The sequence below is a fragment of the Lissotriton helveticus genome, chromosome 12 (assembly GCF_964261635.1).
Source record: "Lissotriton helveticus chromosome 12, aLisHel1.1, whole genome shotgun sequence".
NCBI classification, from domain to species: Eukaryota; Metazoa; Chordata; class Amphibia; order Caudata; family Salamandridae; genus Lissotriton; species Lissotriton helveticus.
In genome coordinates, this window is record NC_136073.1 from 830,954,319 (window position 1) to 830,970,953 (window position 16,635).

At 47.7% G+C, this 16,635-nt stretch overlaps 1 protein-coding gene across 1 annotated transcript; it reads right to left on the bottom strand.

Moving 5' to 3' along the window:
- Window positions 1–372: 372 nt before the first annotated feature.
- On the bottom strand, window positions 373–7,650 carry LOC144797596 (kelch-like protein 23). Its single transcript, XM_078668269.1, has 3 exons — window positions 6,717–7,650; window positions 2,917–3,328; window positions 373–1,917 (listed from the first exon to the last, which is right to left on the bottom strand). The coding sequence occupies exons 1-3, from the start codon at window positions 7,648–7,650 to the stop codon at window positions 1,602–1,604; spliced, it is 1,662 nt and encodes a 553-aa protein (XP_078524395.1). The 3' UTR covers window positions 373–1,601.
- Window positions 7,651–16,635: the final 8,985 nt, after the last annotated feature.

A 16,635-nucleotide genomic window follows, 5' to 3' on the forward strand; every position in this document is an offset into this window, starting at 1 on the left:
TAATTATAAAATCCTTCTGTAGTATTGCTAAGATTCACTCACTTGACCACACATAAAGTAACGCTTTGAATCCTCATATGAAGTGAACTAAAAGCGGCATCATCCATTTCTGAGACAGGGTAGTCCAGGAGTGCAGGATTTATGACAGATGTTTAGGTTGACGTCTGGCTATGTAAATGTGGTCCACTTAGAACCATTTTAAGCAAATTCATTGTAGGTGGACAGCTTGAAAATCTGGCTTGGATCTACCCCTCTTTATCCCTGATGGATTTCTCAGTCCTAAGACCCAAGTCTCAGCGGTCTTATCTTGCAGATTCTCAGGCTGAACAAGGATTGCAACAGCAATTTTATAATCCGCAACTGAGTTGAAGTAGGACTTTCCATTGCTATCTCTAACCTTTGTCAAAGCAATGCACAATCAAGGTTGAGGTTTTCTCCAGCAAAGGTATACAACATTTATAGCAGCAAAATACAAGTAATAAGGGGATAACCATCTTTCTCTATGCAGTACAAGACATCTTACAAGATAAAAGTGCAACATTAGCGTATAGCTGTCACTGTGGATCACAACAGACGTATGCACGAGTTCTGTACAAAGAGATCTAACACAATATAGATTTAAATAGTCATCGTATCGTTTTATTCAGTCCCAGATGCTCATGGAAATGGTTTTAAAGGCACTAGCAGTCAGCAGAGGTAGTGAAAACCTACTTGAAAGGTGCTAATCAATCATACCATCATAAGTTAGCATCAACAAAATCAATAATCAAGAGGTTCAAGAGAAGCTATCAGACCTTGGTAAAAAATATAAATCGAGAAAACAAATTGAGAGAGGAAAAAATAAAATGTGCAACACCAAAAGCTAGTTGGAGCTTTTAAAATGTATATTTGTTATGCCAGGCATTTTTTGATTTGCCAAGTAGGTTTTATGTACGAGCTATTAATGTTTCTACCCAATTGTGTGGTCCGTTTGTTAACTGATGTCATTCATAACTGGTGGTGAGTGTCTTTAAGTGCGTTAGTAGTACACTGCTGTGTTGCTCTACTCCCCGTAAATGACTCTAGGAATTCAGCGGAACGCACACGATTTGGAGAACTATGTTCATATATACTAACACATTTTCCGGTACACACAGATTAAGAAAATGCCTTTCATACATCACATGCAGTAAGAACAAAGCCATATACTCTTGGGAAGAATCATTTGCTAAACCAACCACGAGAAGAGTGTTACTCATGACCAATGCCAACATGGTGAATGCAGACAAATAACTTTGTAAATATAGTACTGAGAATTATATGTTAAATTGGTGTTTACGATTGCTAAGGTGTTGACCACAGGCTGCTGTGACCTGCTGACCACCAGCTAAAATCACTTCAGAACCAATCAAGCACCTCATCCTTCAATGGAAAGTGGGATAGTCAAAGGTCTTCATTCTTAGGTTGCAGCTTTCACTTCAGTTCATGGTATGTACCATATTATGGCACTTATTATCCTATATGATGCAGAATTACTTGCATAATCGTCAATTGTACAAAGTGCTTTCTCTGAAAAAATGGTCATGGGCATCTTCGCAAAACGCGTCTTTAGTGCAGGTTCCTCACCACATATCGAAACGTCGCACAGTCACACAACCATGGATTGGGAGGGGGCATGGGACGCTGTCCTCCACGACCTTACAGATATCTGTGTAGGGGTCATACAAGACCATGCTGGACACTGGCTGTGCCACACTGCCCCTGCTCTGTCCCACGGCGAACACCCGGCCGTTAGCACTACTGCAAGCCATGAAGAACTTCCGGTCGAGGCACTCTTCGTCCACTTGACTCCACTCGTCTGTATCCACATCAAAGCGAAATGTCTGCCCGCCAATCGTGTAGATAGCCCCATTTAGCACGGTAGCACAAAGGTCATACCTGTTGTTAAAAGAAAAGTCAAGAACTTAATTAAGAAGTATGTAGTCAGGGCCACTGAAATTAGGTGTTTCTGCTGCCAGGGTCTCATCAATATAATTGCGGCTGTACCAGGTTTGCTACGTAATCCATCATCTGTGCATACTTTGCAAATTCCACCAAAAATTTAATTTGCTTCCAGGTCATAAGTCAACAGCAAAAAGGGAGCACTAAGCATAATAGTTAAGTATGACTGCTACAGAATGTGCCATATTATGCCAGTTTAACTTTTTTGCTGTTTTATTTAGTCAACAATGATGCACAACGTGGTCCCTCTTTGACTCATAATTCTAGTGGCCCTCTAGGTAATAGAACTTTACAGCAGTTACAAGGAGACTTAATAATATTTTATTAAGATTTTGCAAGACTAGAAACCTGTAAAATGACTTTGTTCGCATTGAAAAACACCAGGCTAATTGACTTTAGGTGCATTTTCCAGTAGAATGCCAAAATATAGCAAGAGCAGAACTGAAATGTATGAATTTCTACCAATTAAGAAGGCATAATTATTATAAATTCCAGCATACCAGAGATGATGATTATTTCCATCTGAATTGCGTACGACTAGCCCTTCGTGCCTATTAGCCCAAGCATCTCCACTGTCTATCGGGTCCAAATGCCAAAAGAAGAACGGAGGAATCCCAACAAGCCTGGTGTCAACAGCCATAAGACAGGCTCAATCTTCTTTGTAAGTAAAACTCCTCCAAACATACTAGCCTTCACAAGTGCAGACCTAATAGGAGATTTCACACTAACTTAGCAGATAGCACACTCATTTATGCACATGTATACATACAATATCTTCATTTTGTTTTCCATTTAAGCACTAGTTAGACAAGCTGCCAAATTTGCTTTTGTTCCTCATGATTAGATCACCAATTCCCTCCTTCCCCAGCTCACAAAAAATGGGTATTGGTGGATGTCCCAATTTAATGGGCACATACTCAAAATGGAACCACTTACCTGGGAAGAGGGGAGAAGGAGACCACGTCCCACACATCAGTTTCGATATCCAGTCTTTGCACACCGCCATAAACATCCCCGTGTTCATCTCGACCGCAGATAACATACAGTTTGGTCCCCAGGCTCACAGCAGCAGCCCTCTCCACTGGCCGGACCATAGGGCTGGTGCTTTCCCACTGTAGGTCTGTCAGCGCCAGGCGCTCCACGTCGGAGATAACCCCCGAGTCGGTGCTGCCACCCAGTACGTACAGGTGAATTCCCACGCCGACGGCACAGTGGCAGTCCCGAGAATTCTTCATTGGAGGACCCTCTATCCAGTGGTTCTCCCAGCAGTTGTAGATGAGGACCCAGTCCACACTGTACCATACAAAGTCACCTCTGAAATGTCCTCCTGTCACAAACAACAGGTTTCCTGGAAAAGAAAATGTAACTTAGACTTGACTTCTACTTAAAGTTGACCTACAGAGCCTGGATCAGAGCTGTGTGGGAACAGAGCCTCTGCTTTCTGGAGGAAGGGGTAAATCGGATGAAAACCTGTACGGCAGAATTGTCTCTGCTGTTGGCATGATGTGTGGGAATTTCGCTTGTGTGGAAGATTTAGCACTTCGAAAACCATAGGGTATTTCATTATCACCCAACTCCAGTCAAAGACGTAAGTCAAACCATAAACATGTAAGAGCAAAATAGCAACTTTGCTGGAGCATTAGAGCCACCCCAAAAAAAGATATATCATACACAGTCATTCAAGTCAAAGACCTGCACACAAGCCAAAGTCACTGAGACTTACAATAAAGAAAACTAGATCATGCGAAGAGATATAATGTCAAGACAAAGGTATACTGGCTCAAGCCACTAACATATAGAATCAGGGCAAACGTGTATAGAAGATAACAAAAGTAAAGAAAATCACAAACTTTGAGGCTTAAAAAAATAAGGAAAAGGTTTTTGTATTCCAGTCATAAACCTGTTGTTAAGTCAAAGTTATATATATATGCTCAGACAAGGGCCTCTAGACAAAGAGCTAAAGATAGGTGATTCAATACAAGAACACAGAGGCCCTCATTAAGACGAACTCGCTTTTTGTCCTATTACAACCCCGCTTAATGAATAGAAGGATATCGATATCGTGGGGGCATGGGGCACACTTTTGAAATCCAGGGTGTATCCTGAGGGCACACTAGGGAATGAGGAAACTGAGCAATTGTTTTACTGTTATGGGTTTTCAAGCTATTCCTCTTTTAATTTCACCTTATGGTTCACCCAAAGATTTTGTCTGCTCCCTGCTGGCGAAGTCCTCAGGTGAAAGGTGCCTGATCCAGGGCGTTCCAGCAGATCTCATAATTCTAATGCAGGATAACTCCTGTTAATGGCTCGATCTCACCTACCATGACACTCGTATTGAGGGCCAAAGACTCGCGCCTTATGCATGCAGGAACAAGCCGAAAGCATGTACTGGGTTTCGAAAGACGGAGGCGCCATAAGAAAGCGACAGCTGCCCATTTAGACTGGCTGCTTATAATCAATAATTGCAGCACCGTGAATATTAAGCAAAGATGGATACCGACATATGATTCTAAACAATGAACAATCCTTCGTTCATAAATAGACTAAACTGGACACATTTACCAAGTTCCTATTTGGATATTTCAGCCAGAATCACGTCCTCATGATTCAGGACAGTACAATCTCTAATACTTTGGAGTAAATCCATTTCTGCTACAGTTCGACTGACCTTTAATACGACGGCTATTTACCGACCCAGAAATAGACTTTATTTGCCTACCGTAATTTCCATATAACATATACTAAGAACCCCCACTCTTCTCTTTTGGAAAATGTACCTTTTCGGCCCTGATGAAGTTGATAACATCTTGCTTTCACCGAAACGTACGTAGGCCAGCCACACACATCTGAGAATTCCATCTAAATAGCCATGCCGAGGAAAGGATTTTTCAAAACCAAAGAATGATGTACTGACGCTATTTTAAATGTATAAGACATACAGATCATTGTCTCAGATGTGTTTCCTTGTAAATATATTTTGCACAGTATGAGAGCTTGTGTGTTTGAGAGGAATGAATGGTGAGATAGGTTGAATAAGGGAATGTTTCTTGATTTCACTTCTGTTTTTCCTGTGGGGGTTATTTATTTATTTATGAATAGAAAAATAATAAAAAGTGTTTTCTCTTCTTTATCCTTGAATGATATTGTAAATAATCTCATGTTATGGTTTATCTGAAAAAATACTTTTATATACAAAAAAAGAAATAAAAAAAGAGAGAAATGAAATGTTTTTTGATAAATAAAACACAATCTAAATATAATTTAACTTTGGTTCCTTTTTCATGTATCTGTGCTGTATACTAAAATAACTATAAGTAGAGCCATGACTAAATTAGATAGGTCTGACAAGAGGTTGTTTCAGTTTGGATCAGTCAGCGGATGCATAGAGGCATGTCAATGACATGAAGCCAGAAGCACAGAGAAGGAAGCCCAGTGCCTGTATATGTAAACCAGATGCACAGTGGATGGAGCAAATGACTGTTGGGCGCGATCAAAAAACCAATAGGCACAAATTGATAGATTCATGATAATTGTATGTGTCTCAAGTCTAGCAAATGTAAATTCAAGCACAAAAAAATCATTGGCAAAACCAATAGTTGGCCTTGGCCATTGCTGGTGAAATATTTTGCTTCAATCCTACATAATTACAATGAACCTATTCTTACTTCACGTCTGCCCTCTTCCCTGCTACTGCTGGCCGCTCTTTCCCTTGATACTTACTCATATTTAACGATAACGAGCTGTATTCACACAGAAAGCCAAAGCTATGCTCTAGAAGACTTACCCCTGGGATTTAAGTAATTGTCACACTTCATTGGAATTCCCAGAGAATTCCAGGAGTGCTCCGGAGAAGCTATGATTGTTGTACCTTGCAGTGGTACTCGCGTGCCTAAAGAGATAAGTACTCACACATACAGCAAGCACAGATTTTCTAGATTGTAAATGCCTCAGGGTTTTGCGATAACAGTATTACAAGGTTCTTCCCCTCGTAGTTTTTCCTGGTTCCGGGAACTTTTCACTCCCATTTACCACCAGCTCTGAGCAGGTAACAAATGGGAAAGTGCAGTGCTAATGAGGGTTGCCAAATGAGGTTTCCAGAGGGTACTTGAGGCAAAGGTGGTGGGGAGGCTTCTGTGTAGGTGGCAGTGTTGAATTCATTCCCTACCTGTGCTCAAGGAGGTTGGCCAGGTGGGAGCTGAGTTGCATCTCTTCCCTCTACATACCACAGACCTGTGAGTATTTTTACTAGTGGTCCCACTCTTGGTAATTTAGCGTGGGGGCACCCCTGGCCAATTAGAATCTACTCTAGCCATCACATCTCCATCCCAGTTAGTACCAATTTCACTAACAAAATCAGCTATGCTGCATCTGTACCCTCTGCCTGCCTCAGAAAGGTGGGCAGTTTGACCTGATGTTTCCGCACATTGTAATTTAAAGTGGGGTGGACACCAGGCCAGTTGAGTCGGCTGTGGAGGTATCCCGCCTCAGGGATATATATCACTTTGGCAGACAAAAAAATGAGGGCCTCAGACAATGCCACATACGCCTTCCAAAAACGTTGTGCCACAGGCAATTTATATCTAGCACTTTTAACTGCAGAATTTGTCATTTCTAAGCATTTTAAGTAAAATATGTTCCGCAGCTCAACTAAATGAGAGCATGCATTTAACAGACAATTAAATTAGCAATCCAAGTAGGAAAAGCGTGCATGGGTGCAATACTGCAACGGAAGTTACCTACTGCTGCCACAGCATACTGGGTCAGGTTCTTGCGCTGCAGAGGCGAACATGGCTGCCAGGTGTCCATCTTGGGGTGGAACTGGAAGAGCTCCTGCTGCTCCTGGTCGTGCTTCCCTCCCAGGATGTAGAGGGTGTCGTAGCTTCTGCTGGTGCATTGCTGGGGCTCCTCCTCGCTCCCTGACCCCTCGGGAGGGCCACTGTCCAGCTTCTTCACCAGCCGGGCGTAGGCATCCTGCTGGGGCGCGCGCTGGCTGCGCCCGATGAGCACGTTCAGGAAGGACAGGCTAAGGAAGGGCATCCGGACCAGGCCCATCAGTTGGAAGAGGCCCTCCTCCTCGCGCGCGGGGTCCTCCATCACCCACCTGAGCACCGCGTCGAAGGCCACGTCCTCGCGCGCCACGAAGAGCTCGTCTCGCGCCAGCAGCTGCGCCAGGGTTTCCTTGGGGTGCTGCAGGAGCCCCCAGTCCTCCTGCGTCATCAAGTCTGCAAAGTGCGTCAGGGCCACGTAGAGGGCGGCCTCGTGCAGCTCCGGGCAGGCGAACTGCTGGGCGTAGGACATCATGTCCAGGCAGTTGGACACGTGTAGCTCCTTCTCCAGGAACTTGACGCAGAGGCGCTTGACCCGGTGGAACTGCAGGAAGTCTGCGGTCTCCAGCACGCTGGACACGTTGTCCCGGGTCAGGGCCACGCGGGCCGTCTGCACGAACCCCAGCAGGAGCTTGAAGGCCTCGACGTCCACCCCGCTCAGCACGATGTGCCTCTGGGAGCTTTCCTTGGCCCCTCCGTAGAACAGCGCCTCGAAGTAGCGGCTGTGGGAGGCCAGGGCCCGCCGGTGCACGCGGAAGCGCCGCGGGCCCACCTGGAGCACGGCGTCCGGGGAAGGGTCCTCCCCCTCGGGCCCTGCTCCCCTCGTCTCCCGGGGACGCTCCATGTTGTGTCTGTTGCTGTTTTTGAGTTAAAATTAACTCTCCCTGGCACGGTGTGTATGGGCCACGTGCCCAGCTCGGATATGAGATAGGCCTTGCTGTGTGCAAAAATAAGACAGCTGACTCAGGCTCAGGGCCTGCTCCTTTCCAGCGCCTTCTTCAAATGTTCACGTAACACTACTGCTCACAAACCACATAGCGATATATAGGTATTTATGACAACGTGTAAAATTGCCCTTACCACAAATAAAGAACTCCTTTTCCGAGTTCAGGCTTTATTTTATTTTTATTTTAAAGTTTTATAGTGCCGCGAGGTGATGGAAGACACTGTAAAATATGCCATACGCTCTTCTGTATTAAGTAGCAGAATAAACAAGCATTACAAAAGCAATAGGTCTCGCCTTTCATTAAGTTAAAGCCATTTGCTTTGCTATACAATACCATTAGCAAATCAAATGGCTTTAACTTAAATAAAGGCAAGACCTATTGCATTTTCAATGCTCCTCAGAACTCTTTAGATAAAACTATATGTCACACAAGAGTACTCGTGTACAGCTGTACACCGAAACACTTAGCATGTATAAAGGGTATAAGCAGGGCTCGAGTCGGGGTACCACGCGGGTGGACGGCGTCCCCCCACTTATTTTCCAGGGGGATGCAGTCCCCCCTGCTTTTTAAAACGCCGTCCACCCTCCGCTGGATTTGGTCCTTCAAAATGCGATAAAGAGCGCACAGCTCAGCGAACATCTTTCTCATTTGCTAGAACATTGAGGTGTCTATGAATTGGAAATCGGACTAATTGTTTTGAATGGGAACTTGTTTTTCGTAAAGGTAAAACTTTTTTTTTTGTAACTGTTTAACCCACAGAAGGGCTTACTGCTCTGATCACAATACCTTAAAATTGGGACAGTCTGTAACTTCAAATTTTCTGTGTGCACATGGTTGTAACCAGCTGTGTGCTGATGTTTTTGTATGTCATCTGCTTTGCCCAGACTTTTGGGAACTTAAGGGTGGTTCTCCTCTTGGAGCGAGTATTTACTGCCTATGTCAAAGCGGTTTGCTTGGTGTTGGTGGCAGTAAGATAAGTCCATTGGCATCTGTACCTGTGCTGATGCGTAGAGAGTTCTACTTACTTTTCTTTGCAGTGAAACGGAAGTGCCTTAATTATGCCTTGGACGTGCGTAAAGGATGGGTCTTTGGTAGAATGGACTAGTAAATAACTGGATCCATGTAGACCCCCTCTGCATAGCCTAACGGATAGTTCGCTCAACCTCGGACCTGGGGATCTGGGTTCGAGTCTCGGCAACAACGTTCAACGTCCTGTGATTCTGGGCAAATCACTTAATCTCCCCATGCCTAACAAAAAATAATGTGTGTACTCATGTAACGTAACTGGTGCCATGTAAGGCGCTCTGATACCCGATTCGGGTCAAGTTTGCGCTATATAAAACTCTGAGAAAAGGTCGTCTGGAGTATGAGAATGGCTCCCGGGGTCTGAGTTCCTCCAGGAGCTATGAGACCACTCGCCGCAGCTGCGTTGGCGGCCACGCGTTCACTCCACATGCGGCTCCACACCCGTGGGCCGTTTTTTAAGCCCTGTGTCACCTGGCTCACAGAACCCTGCTATCTTCGGCAGGGCCCCCACCAGGCTGCGGTATTGTAAGGCAGCTGCGGCGAGTCAGGGCAGGGACTTGTGTCACAAGGCTTGCCTTAGTGACCTCAGCTTAGCCCTTCGGGGGGGCTGCACAGACAAAGTAGTGTTCCTTCTCCCCTGCTGGGCGGTCAAACAGAAACAGGACTCGAAGAATAAAGCAGCCTCACTGGGGGGTTAAGTGTCAAGTGATAAGGGCCGATGGCCCATCTTCACCTCAGCCGTCATTGCCCCCTCCACCCCACACCTCAGAGGCCGGCCCAGAAGCTTTGTTCTTTGCTTCCTTCCACTTCTGCCAGGCCATATCCCTGAGACTATAGTGGGCTGGGGAGGGGGTGAGTGGGAAGCGGCCTGCCTGGGGGCCAGTTGCTGCTCTGGCTGTAGGGTCATTTTCACATCACCACCTTGGGTTCGACCCAGCCCAAAAGCACTCTTTCCCCTGGCCTTTCCCCCACTGGGCCATCACATCATACTCAGGCGTTGGTGGACAGGGATGGAGGGACTTTGCTAGGGGCCAGGTGTTGTCATCTTAGGCTGTGTCTTTCTGCACGGAGTGTAAGGTGTGTGGGAGGAGGAGGGGGGGGCACTGGCGTGTTTGCACAGGCCTAGCTGTGAAGCTACCTTGACCAGAGATTCCAACTTTGGAACTTGGGAACTATGTTGGAGTCACGGCATTAGTTCAACATCCTGTGATTCTGGGCAAATCACTTTGGGCCTCATTTACGAGAAGTGGCACATCGCTGCGTGAAAGCAGCGATGCACCACTTTTCAGTGCACCCTCCTTGCGACACCAAGGATGCGTCATATTTACAATGACGCATCATGTTGCAAGGAAGTACAGATATGTCAGTGCAAAAAATGCGCATTGCTAGAGTTGTGTCGGAAGCCTATTTAAATGTGGTGTTCTAGGTAGCGTAATACATTTTATAGTTTTGATAATCACTATTGTGGTTTCTGGCATGTGGTTTTCTTTGGGTTATTTTCAACGCACAAACTCTGCTTTTGTTCATGGTGCCATGTTTTAGTATGCCTCACTTACAGCACTTAATGGCTTGACTAATGTAGTTGTATGCCAAACTTCATCCATATTTGGGCTGTTTAATTCCCCCACACAGGGACCTTAAGTCACAGGCTTAAGTACTGAGCAGCTTCAATTGTTAAATCTTGCAATATGTGCAAATGATAGATCTGCCTCACATGTGATGTCACTTCCTGTTGTGATGTCAGTTCCTGCCGTGATGTCACTTCCTGCCGTGATGTCACTTCCTGCCGTGATGTCACTTCCTGCCGTGATGTCACTTCCTGTCGTGATGTCACTTCCTGTGTCACCACCTAAATTGGAGAGTCCCCCCACTTCTTTTTTTAGGACTTGAGCCCTGGGTATAAGTAAAGGTGTTCATTGCCCCCCCACAAAAAACAACAGCAATTAGAAAATACGCATCCCATACAACAATAAATACACCTAATCGCCGAACAACTACAAGTGTCAGATGTGCACTATTAAAGCTTACCAGGACCGCAACGTCGCGCGCAGCATCAAAGTCCATCACTGATTATTCAAGTCACCTAAATACCCAAATGCCCTGTTTACACCATTCACTGAGGCCTTTAAGGAAGAGGCCTTGGCTGCCTGGAGGAGCTCAAGTGGACAATAGACCTGTGAAGTGAATAACAAAGCAGGGGGGCGGGGATGCTGGGCCGGATTAGGCTGAAGGAGAAGGGCAAATTCAGCTCCTGGTTACCAAGTCCTCCACCCCGCACTCGAAATCTCTCACTCCAAATGTGGCAGCTCAGCAAGGCACATTCCATTGGAGGACAGGGTGTGGCGTAACCCCAGAGCTGCCCACTCTGCCGAGATTGTAATTGGGGAACCACGTTCGGGTCTCGGCGTTGGCTCAAGGTCCTGAGATTCTGGGCAACTCACTGTATCTCCTGTGGCTACAAAAACAAATGTGTCCTTGTGTAAAGGGTGCTCACAAAGCGTTCCAATACCTTTGCCTCGAGTTCACACGATAGAGAAATGAAAAAAATATATATGTGTATATGATGCTGGCTACGAAGTTATAACTATCTGAAGGTGCATGCAGGGCATGGGAACATTCAGGAGCTATACGGAGTAGCGGCCCCAGTTCCCCATCCCAGCTCGCTGTAACCCCCAACCCATGTTTTAAACCTGCTCTCCAGACTACTGGCCGCTGCTCCTCGCCTGCTTCCTGTCCCATAAGGGACCGTATTTCACTTTTCGCAGCTCCAGCTCCTGGAAGGTTGTTCTCCAGAGCCCGTTCCATGGCGAGGCGTTGCGGGGCTAAGTATCTACAGCCAAGTAGGAGCGTCCAGAGCAAGGGGTGGAGCTGTGGGAGAAAATGGAGAATACCTGGTAGGGCGCTCGGGGAGAGGTGGCCCTGGGAAAGAGAGGGGTGAAAACATAAGATCTAAAAAGAGAGAGACAGGGACAAGGGTCAGACAAGTGACTTCCACACTGATGTAAAGTAGCACCTGTATTCCTACAATCTATCCCAGGCAGACCTTGAGGAAGTGGGCGAGCCCAGGAAGGTTTTGGAGGGTGGGACCAGCAGCAATGTGGAAACAAGCAGCCTGCTGGAATATTGGTGCATAGGGAGACTCTGGTCAGTGGAATGTCAGACTGCATGCCATGTACTCATACACAGAAGCACCGCCGAGATGGTTGCGCTGCCTGCTGTTTACATGCAAGGTAAACTGTCCTTGCATGTAGCTTATATAAAGTGCAGTAAAAATGCATTACGCTTTCACTGTATGTGAAAGCGCAATGCAAAAATAAATATGCGGCTGCCTTTGCAAAAGCTGAATGAGAAAAAAAAAAAATGCATAGCGGCTAATTAGAAGACACGGTCTCCCGCCGCCAGTAAAAGATGCAAGCCCATGGTGGTAACCAGGAGGGACTAAAAACCCTCCTGGACAATGAGAACACCCAGTTTTGCATAATTGGTGACGTAAAATGACACGCACCAATGCAAAACACGGGCGGAGCAGAAAGCGAGCTTCTGGAATCGTATAGATTCCAAGAAGCGCTCGCAAGGCAACGGCAGCGCATGCGCACCGCCAGCACCAGGCGAGACCTAATAAGGTAGAGCCTGTGAAGTGCTGGTGGAGAGTGTCACAATGAGAGACAAAGTTGGTGATGAAATAAGTGACTGGTGAGAAATGGAGATCCACTGGTGAAAGGAGGGACAGAATGGCGAGGGGAGAGCTAGCCCCTGAAGTAGCGGAGGGGAGTGCTATTAGAAGACAGTGAAAGGCTGAGGTGAAAGGAGTAGTCCACTAAGAAGACGAGAGACTCTGGTGAAAGGAGGGACAGTGTGATAACGTGAAAAGAGGGACAGTGTGACAAGGAGAATAGAGAGACATCAATGAAGTGGTAATGTTTTTATGCAGGTTATTTTATTTGCAGTGGCAGTTTTGTTTTTAGTAAGTTAAAGTTACAGCTATTGAGGCTGTAAATCAATTGATCGGTGCTCAGGAGACAGCAGGAAGGGAAGTAGCTCAGGGTGGAGGAGGGGTGGGGAGATGAGAGCCTGGGACAGAAGAGCAAGTTGGGTTAACAGTGAACAGCGGCAGGGGAGTGATCTGGGTACGGGAGAACAACCAGCTGTTGGCCCAGCACCTTCGGAAAAGCAAATCAATTTGTTTGCCAGTGTGAAATAAAGAAATGCAAATACATAGTGAAAGCGACTCAGTTCTTACACAATGAAAGGCGTGTTTAAAGTCAAAGCATTGCCATTTAGAAATAAATAAAGATGCGAGGCGATGCCGATTGCTCGATGCCACACCTCCCTGTGCATTTTGCGATGTGTTTACTTACTTCAGCGTCTGAGTCGAAACAAATAAGTGGGTAAATGAGTGTTTTGGATCTGACCACAAAAGTTACAAATCCTTATCACGTGCAGCTAAAAATCACAAATAAAAGCATGATTGCAAATCTACATACAAACAATCCCAATCAGCAAACAGTTAAAAAAAATTGAATACATTGCGACTTCCAAGGGAGACGAAATGGTAATTTTTTTCTTGTGAGGGGAGGAGCTTCAGGGGCACTCTCATCGCAGGAAGGTGCTGTGCGCCTGAAGCGAGGCAGACACTAAGTCTGAAAAACATCTATGGCATTGAGGGGAGGAGCGGATGGAGCTTTGTAGGTACACTGATTGTGGGGCAGACACTGCGCATCTGAAGCAGAGTTGATGGGTGTTGGGCACTGAAAGCGCTTTCAGTCAGAAACACAGTGTGAAACATCTATTGCATTCAGGGGAGGAGCGTGTGGCTCTTTGTAGCTACACTAATCGTGGGGCAGGCGCTGTGCGTCTGAAGCCGAGATGATGGTGAACCATGCACTGCGGATAGGGCTCCGCCGGCCTCACACTACTCGAACCGGCTCCTGTCCTGACCTTCCAGGGCCTCGGCGCGGCTTCCAGTGGGTCACCGAAGACTCCAACACAGACTACACCAACTGGAAGGCCCTGGAGCTGGGAGCAGCTGCTCACAGCGTTGCGTGACCATGCAGAGTGATCTGGCCTGGTGGAAAATGGACTGCGAGAGCCGAAGCCAAGGTTTCCTGTGTGAGTTCACCTAACCGGGCACTTGCAGCCCCTTAATCCTTGGCTCTGGCCTCACGGTGACCTAGGTGACCCCCTTCAGAGCTAATGGTAGCGACTTCATGGTGTTGCCCCCTGACACAGTGGCCTCAATATCTCCTGACGGATTGGAGCTTCACTGCGGAGGCCAGGACAGCACGAGATGGGTTTCCCAGAGCCCAGGCCCCTGGCACTGCGAGGTGGAGAACGGAGGCCGCAGCCACAGCGGTCGAGAGGAGTCTGGCATTGCCACCTGCCCCCAGGGCTTGGAGCTGGCTAAAGATGGACAGCAAAGGGTCCTGCCCCCCCAACCCCTGCCCCAGCCACAGGTGCGCCCAGCTCTGCTTCCTCAACACCACCAACAATGTGCCACAGTCTATGTGCCAGGAAGGGTACGAACTGGGCAAAGATGGCACCAGCTGCCACGACGTCGACGGCTGCCAGGTGAACAAGAACAAATACAATCAGCAGTGCGAGAACACAGTGGTGGGGGCTTCCACTGCCTCTGCCACCCGGGCTACAAAATGTTCGATAACAAGTGTGAGGACATTGATGAGTGCTACGGCCAGGTGTGTGAACAGAACTGCATCAACCTGCCTGGCACCTACAGGTGTGATTGTGACCCGGGGTACAGTGTAGACCACAGCTTTACAAACTGTGTGGCGCAACACGTTACTGTGTCACGCCCCATGTGTAGGTGTGTCGCGCTTGTTAGGGCTGCCCGGGGGGTTGTCTTAAAGCAAGAATGCGCTGTTTATCTGCCCATTGACGTGCTGATGTTTCATTTAGCGTGTGTTTGGAGCTCACGCTGTGGTTGTAATTACTGTAATCTCGGGAACACGCATTTCACTTAGCCGAGATGGTGGCGGGGCGCTGTCTGCGGCAACACTGGCGATCTGTCTTGTTTGAGCCCTGGACAGCACAAACAGAAGAGGAGCTTAAAAAACCCATTTAGGGGAAAATGTTCTAATCCGCATCGCAGGTTGAAGGGGGCAGGGTTTGGCCTTTTGCTATTCAGAGGTACTGGTTTTTGTAGTGTGTTCAGAGAGATGTGCCTTAGGTTTGTCAGGTACGCATTTTAGGGGGCCATCTCTATGATTTGTATATCTCATTCTGTTATGTATTTTTGAGGCGGGTGCACTGGCGGTATGTTTGCAATGTAATCTTGTTCTCCACTGACATTAGTAATGGAGTGTTTAAAAATGGAATGTTTTGTTTTTCTGGCAATCTTGCAAACATTCGAGTGCTCAAAACATTTAGCACGGTCATCCCTCTACCCTAGAAAGTTGCTTCTGGTGACATGTCTTCTCCTCGCACCGCTCCCTTTCTTCTTCTGCCCACGTGTGACCCTAGGATTCTGTGCCCTCGGTTTCTTGGGCAGGGGAGGGAACGCCGCTTTGGGCGGGACACCACGCCTGCGTGGGCGCTCCGCAATGCTCGGGGACTCGCCCTCCGGATCGGAATGGGGCCCCTCAGACTCTACTTCACTGCCCTCGTCGTCCCCGTTAAACTTCTGGAGGAGCAAGGCCAGTAACTGCGCAATCTCCGGGTCTTTGCCCTTGCGCTTATGGCTCTGCCCCCTGGGTGCCATGGTACCTTCTTTGCACCGCTACCTACTACTCCGAGTCCCGCTACCCCTCTCCCTCGCCCCACACCCACCCTGCCGCCAGGCGACGGCGCCGGAGCTCTGCTGCCCTTTCCTAAGGCCGCTGCAGGCGAACGCGGGCCCGCACCACGCCCTCCGCTCCCAACACCTCACCGGGCTGCAGCAGGAGGAGGCGTCAAACAAGCCCCGGACCCGCGCCCGCCCCCAGCCTCAGCTAACCCCGGCACCTCACCTGGCGACCCGGTCGGCGCTCTCTCCTCCGCTGCTCGTCGAGGTTCGTCGGCACTCCGTCAATGTCCTTCTCGGGGGTCAGACTATGGGGCGGGGAAGCTACTGGGCCACCTAAGTTTAAAACTAAGATTAAAACTAGCTGACTAACGGACAGGGAGTGGGCGATCAGGTCCGGCGCAGGCGGGGAAAGAGGCCGAGTTGACCGTGACCCCGACCTAAATAGGTCATGGCCTCTGCCCCACGCCCCCACCGGACGTGCGTCACGTGCCCCCTGACCCGGAAGTACTTCCCAGGATGGCTGCCCATAGGGCAGCCTCCTGGGCCTATGAACCAATGGCGGCGCGGTGTGGGCCGGGGGGCCGGGCCCTAAAGGCGGGCTCGTCTAGCCTCGCCCTTGGTATTCTCCTCGTTTGAAGAATCACACTTTGGAGAAGTCAAAGAGACTATTCTTTGAGACCGACCTCCCACTCGTCCCTAGTGTTAATGTACGGACAAAGAGGCCAAGACTGAATGGGCACACAGGCTGATCTCCAACTTCCCCTAAACTGATCTGGGCACAGAGAAGTCAATTACTGAATGGTCATGAAAGAGGACTTTGCTTTCAACCTTAACTGTGATATGTCGAGAGAGAGGTAACGGAGAATGACTGTTTTGTTTTGTTTTGTTTTGTTTAATCACAGAGTAGGGCATTTAATAGAGATTATTACTGAACTCAGTTGGCTGAGTCTCGAGGCTCCATTAAAAGTGTTATCGCATACATTTTATCCTTGTAGGAAGGGTAAAAGGAGGAATCAGTTTGTCAGGGATTAAATTTGTGACTTGAAAGGTGTATCTTGGCAAAAGTAGGTAATTCGCTCAGCATTTAACGCGCCTGCGACTGAGAACCCCGAGAAGG

What these genes read in the sequence shown, in the direction of transcription:
- LOC144797596 (XM_078668269.1), bottom strand. Translation starts at nt 7,650, where the DNA reads ATGGAGCGTCCCCGGGAGACGAGGGGAGCAGGGCCCGAGGGGGAGGAC. An exon ending in GTATGCTGTGGCAGCAGTAG is followed by an intron (nt 3,329 to 6,716) that starts GTAACTTCCGTT and finishes TTTCTTTTCCAG; the next exon opens with GAAACCTGTTGTTTGTGACA. An exon ending in TCCTTCTCCCCTCTTCCCAG is followed by an intron (nt 1,918 to 2,916) that starts GTAAGTGGTTCC and finishes TTTTAACAACAG; the next exon opens with GTATGACCTTTGTGCTACCG.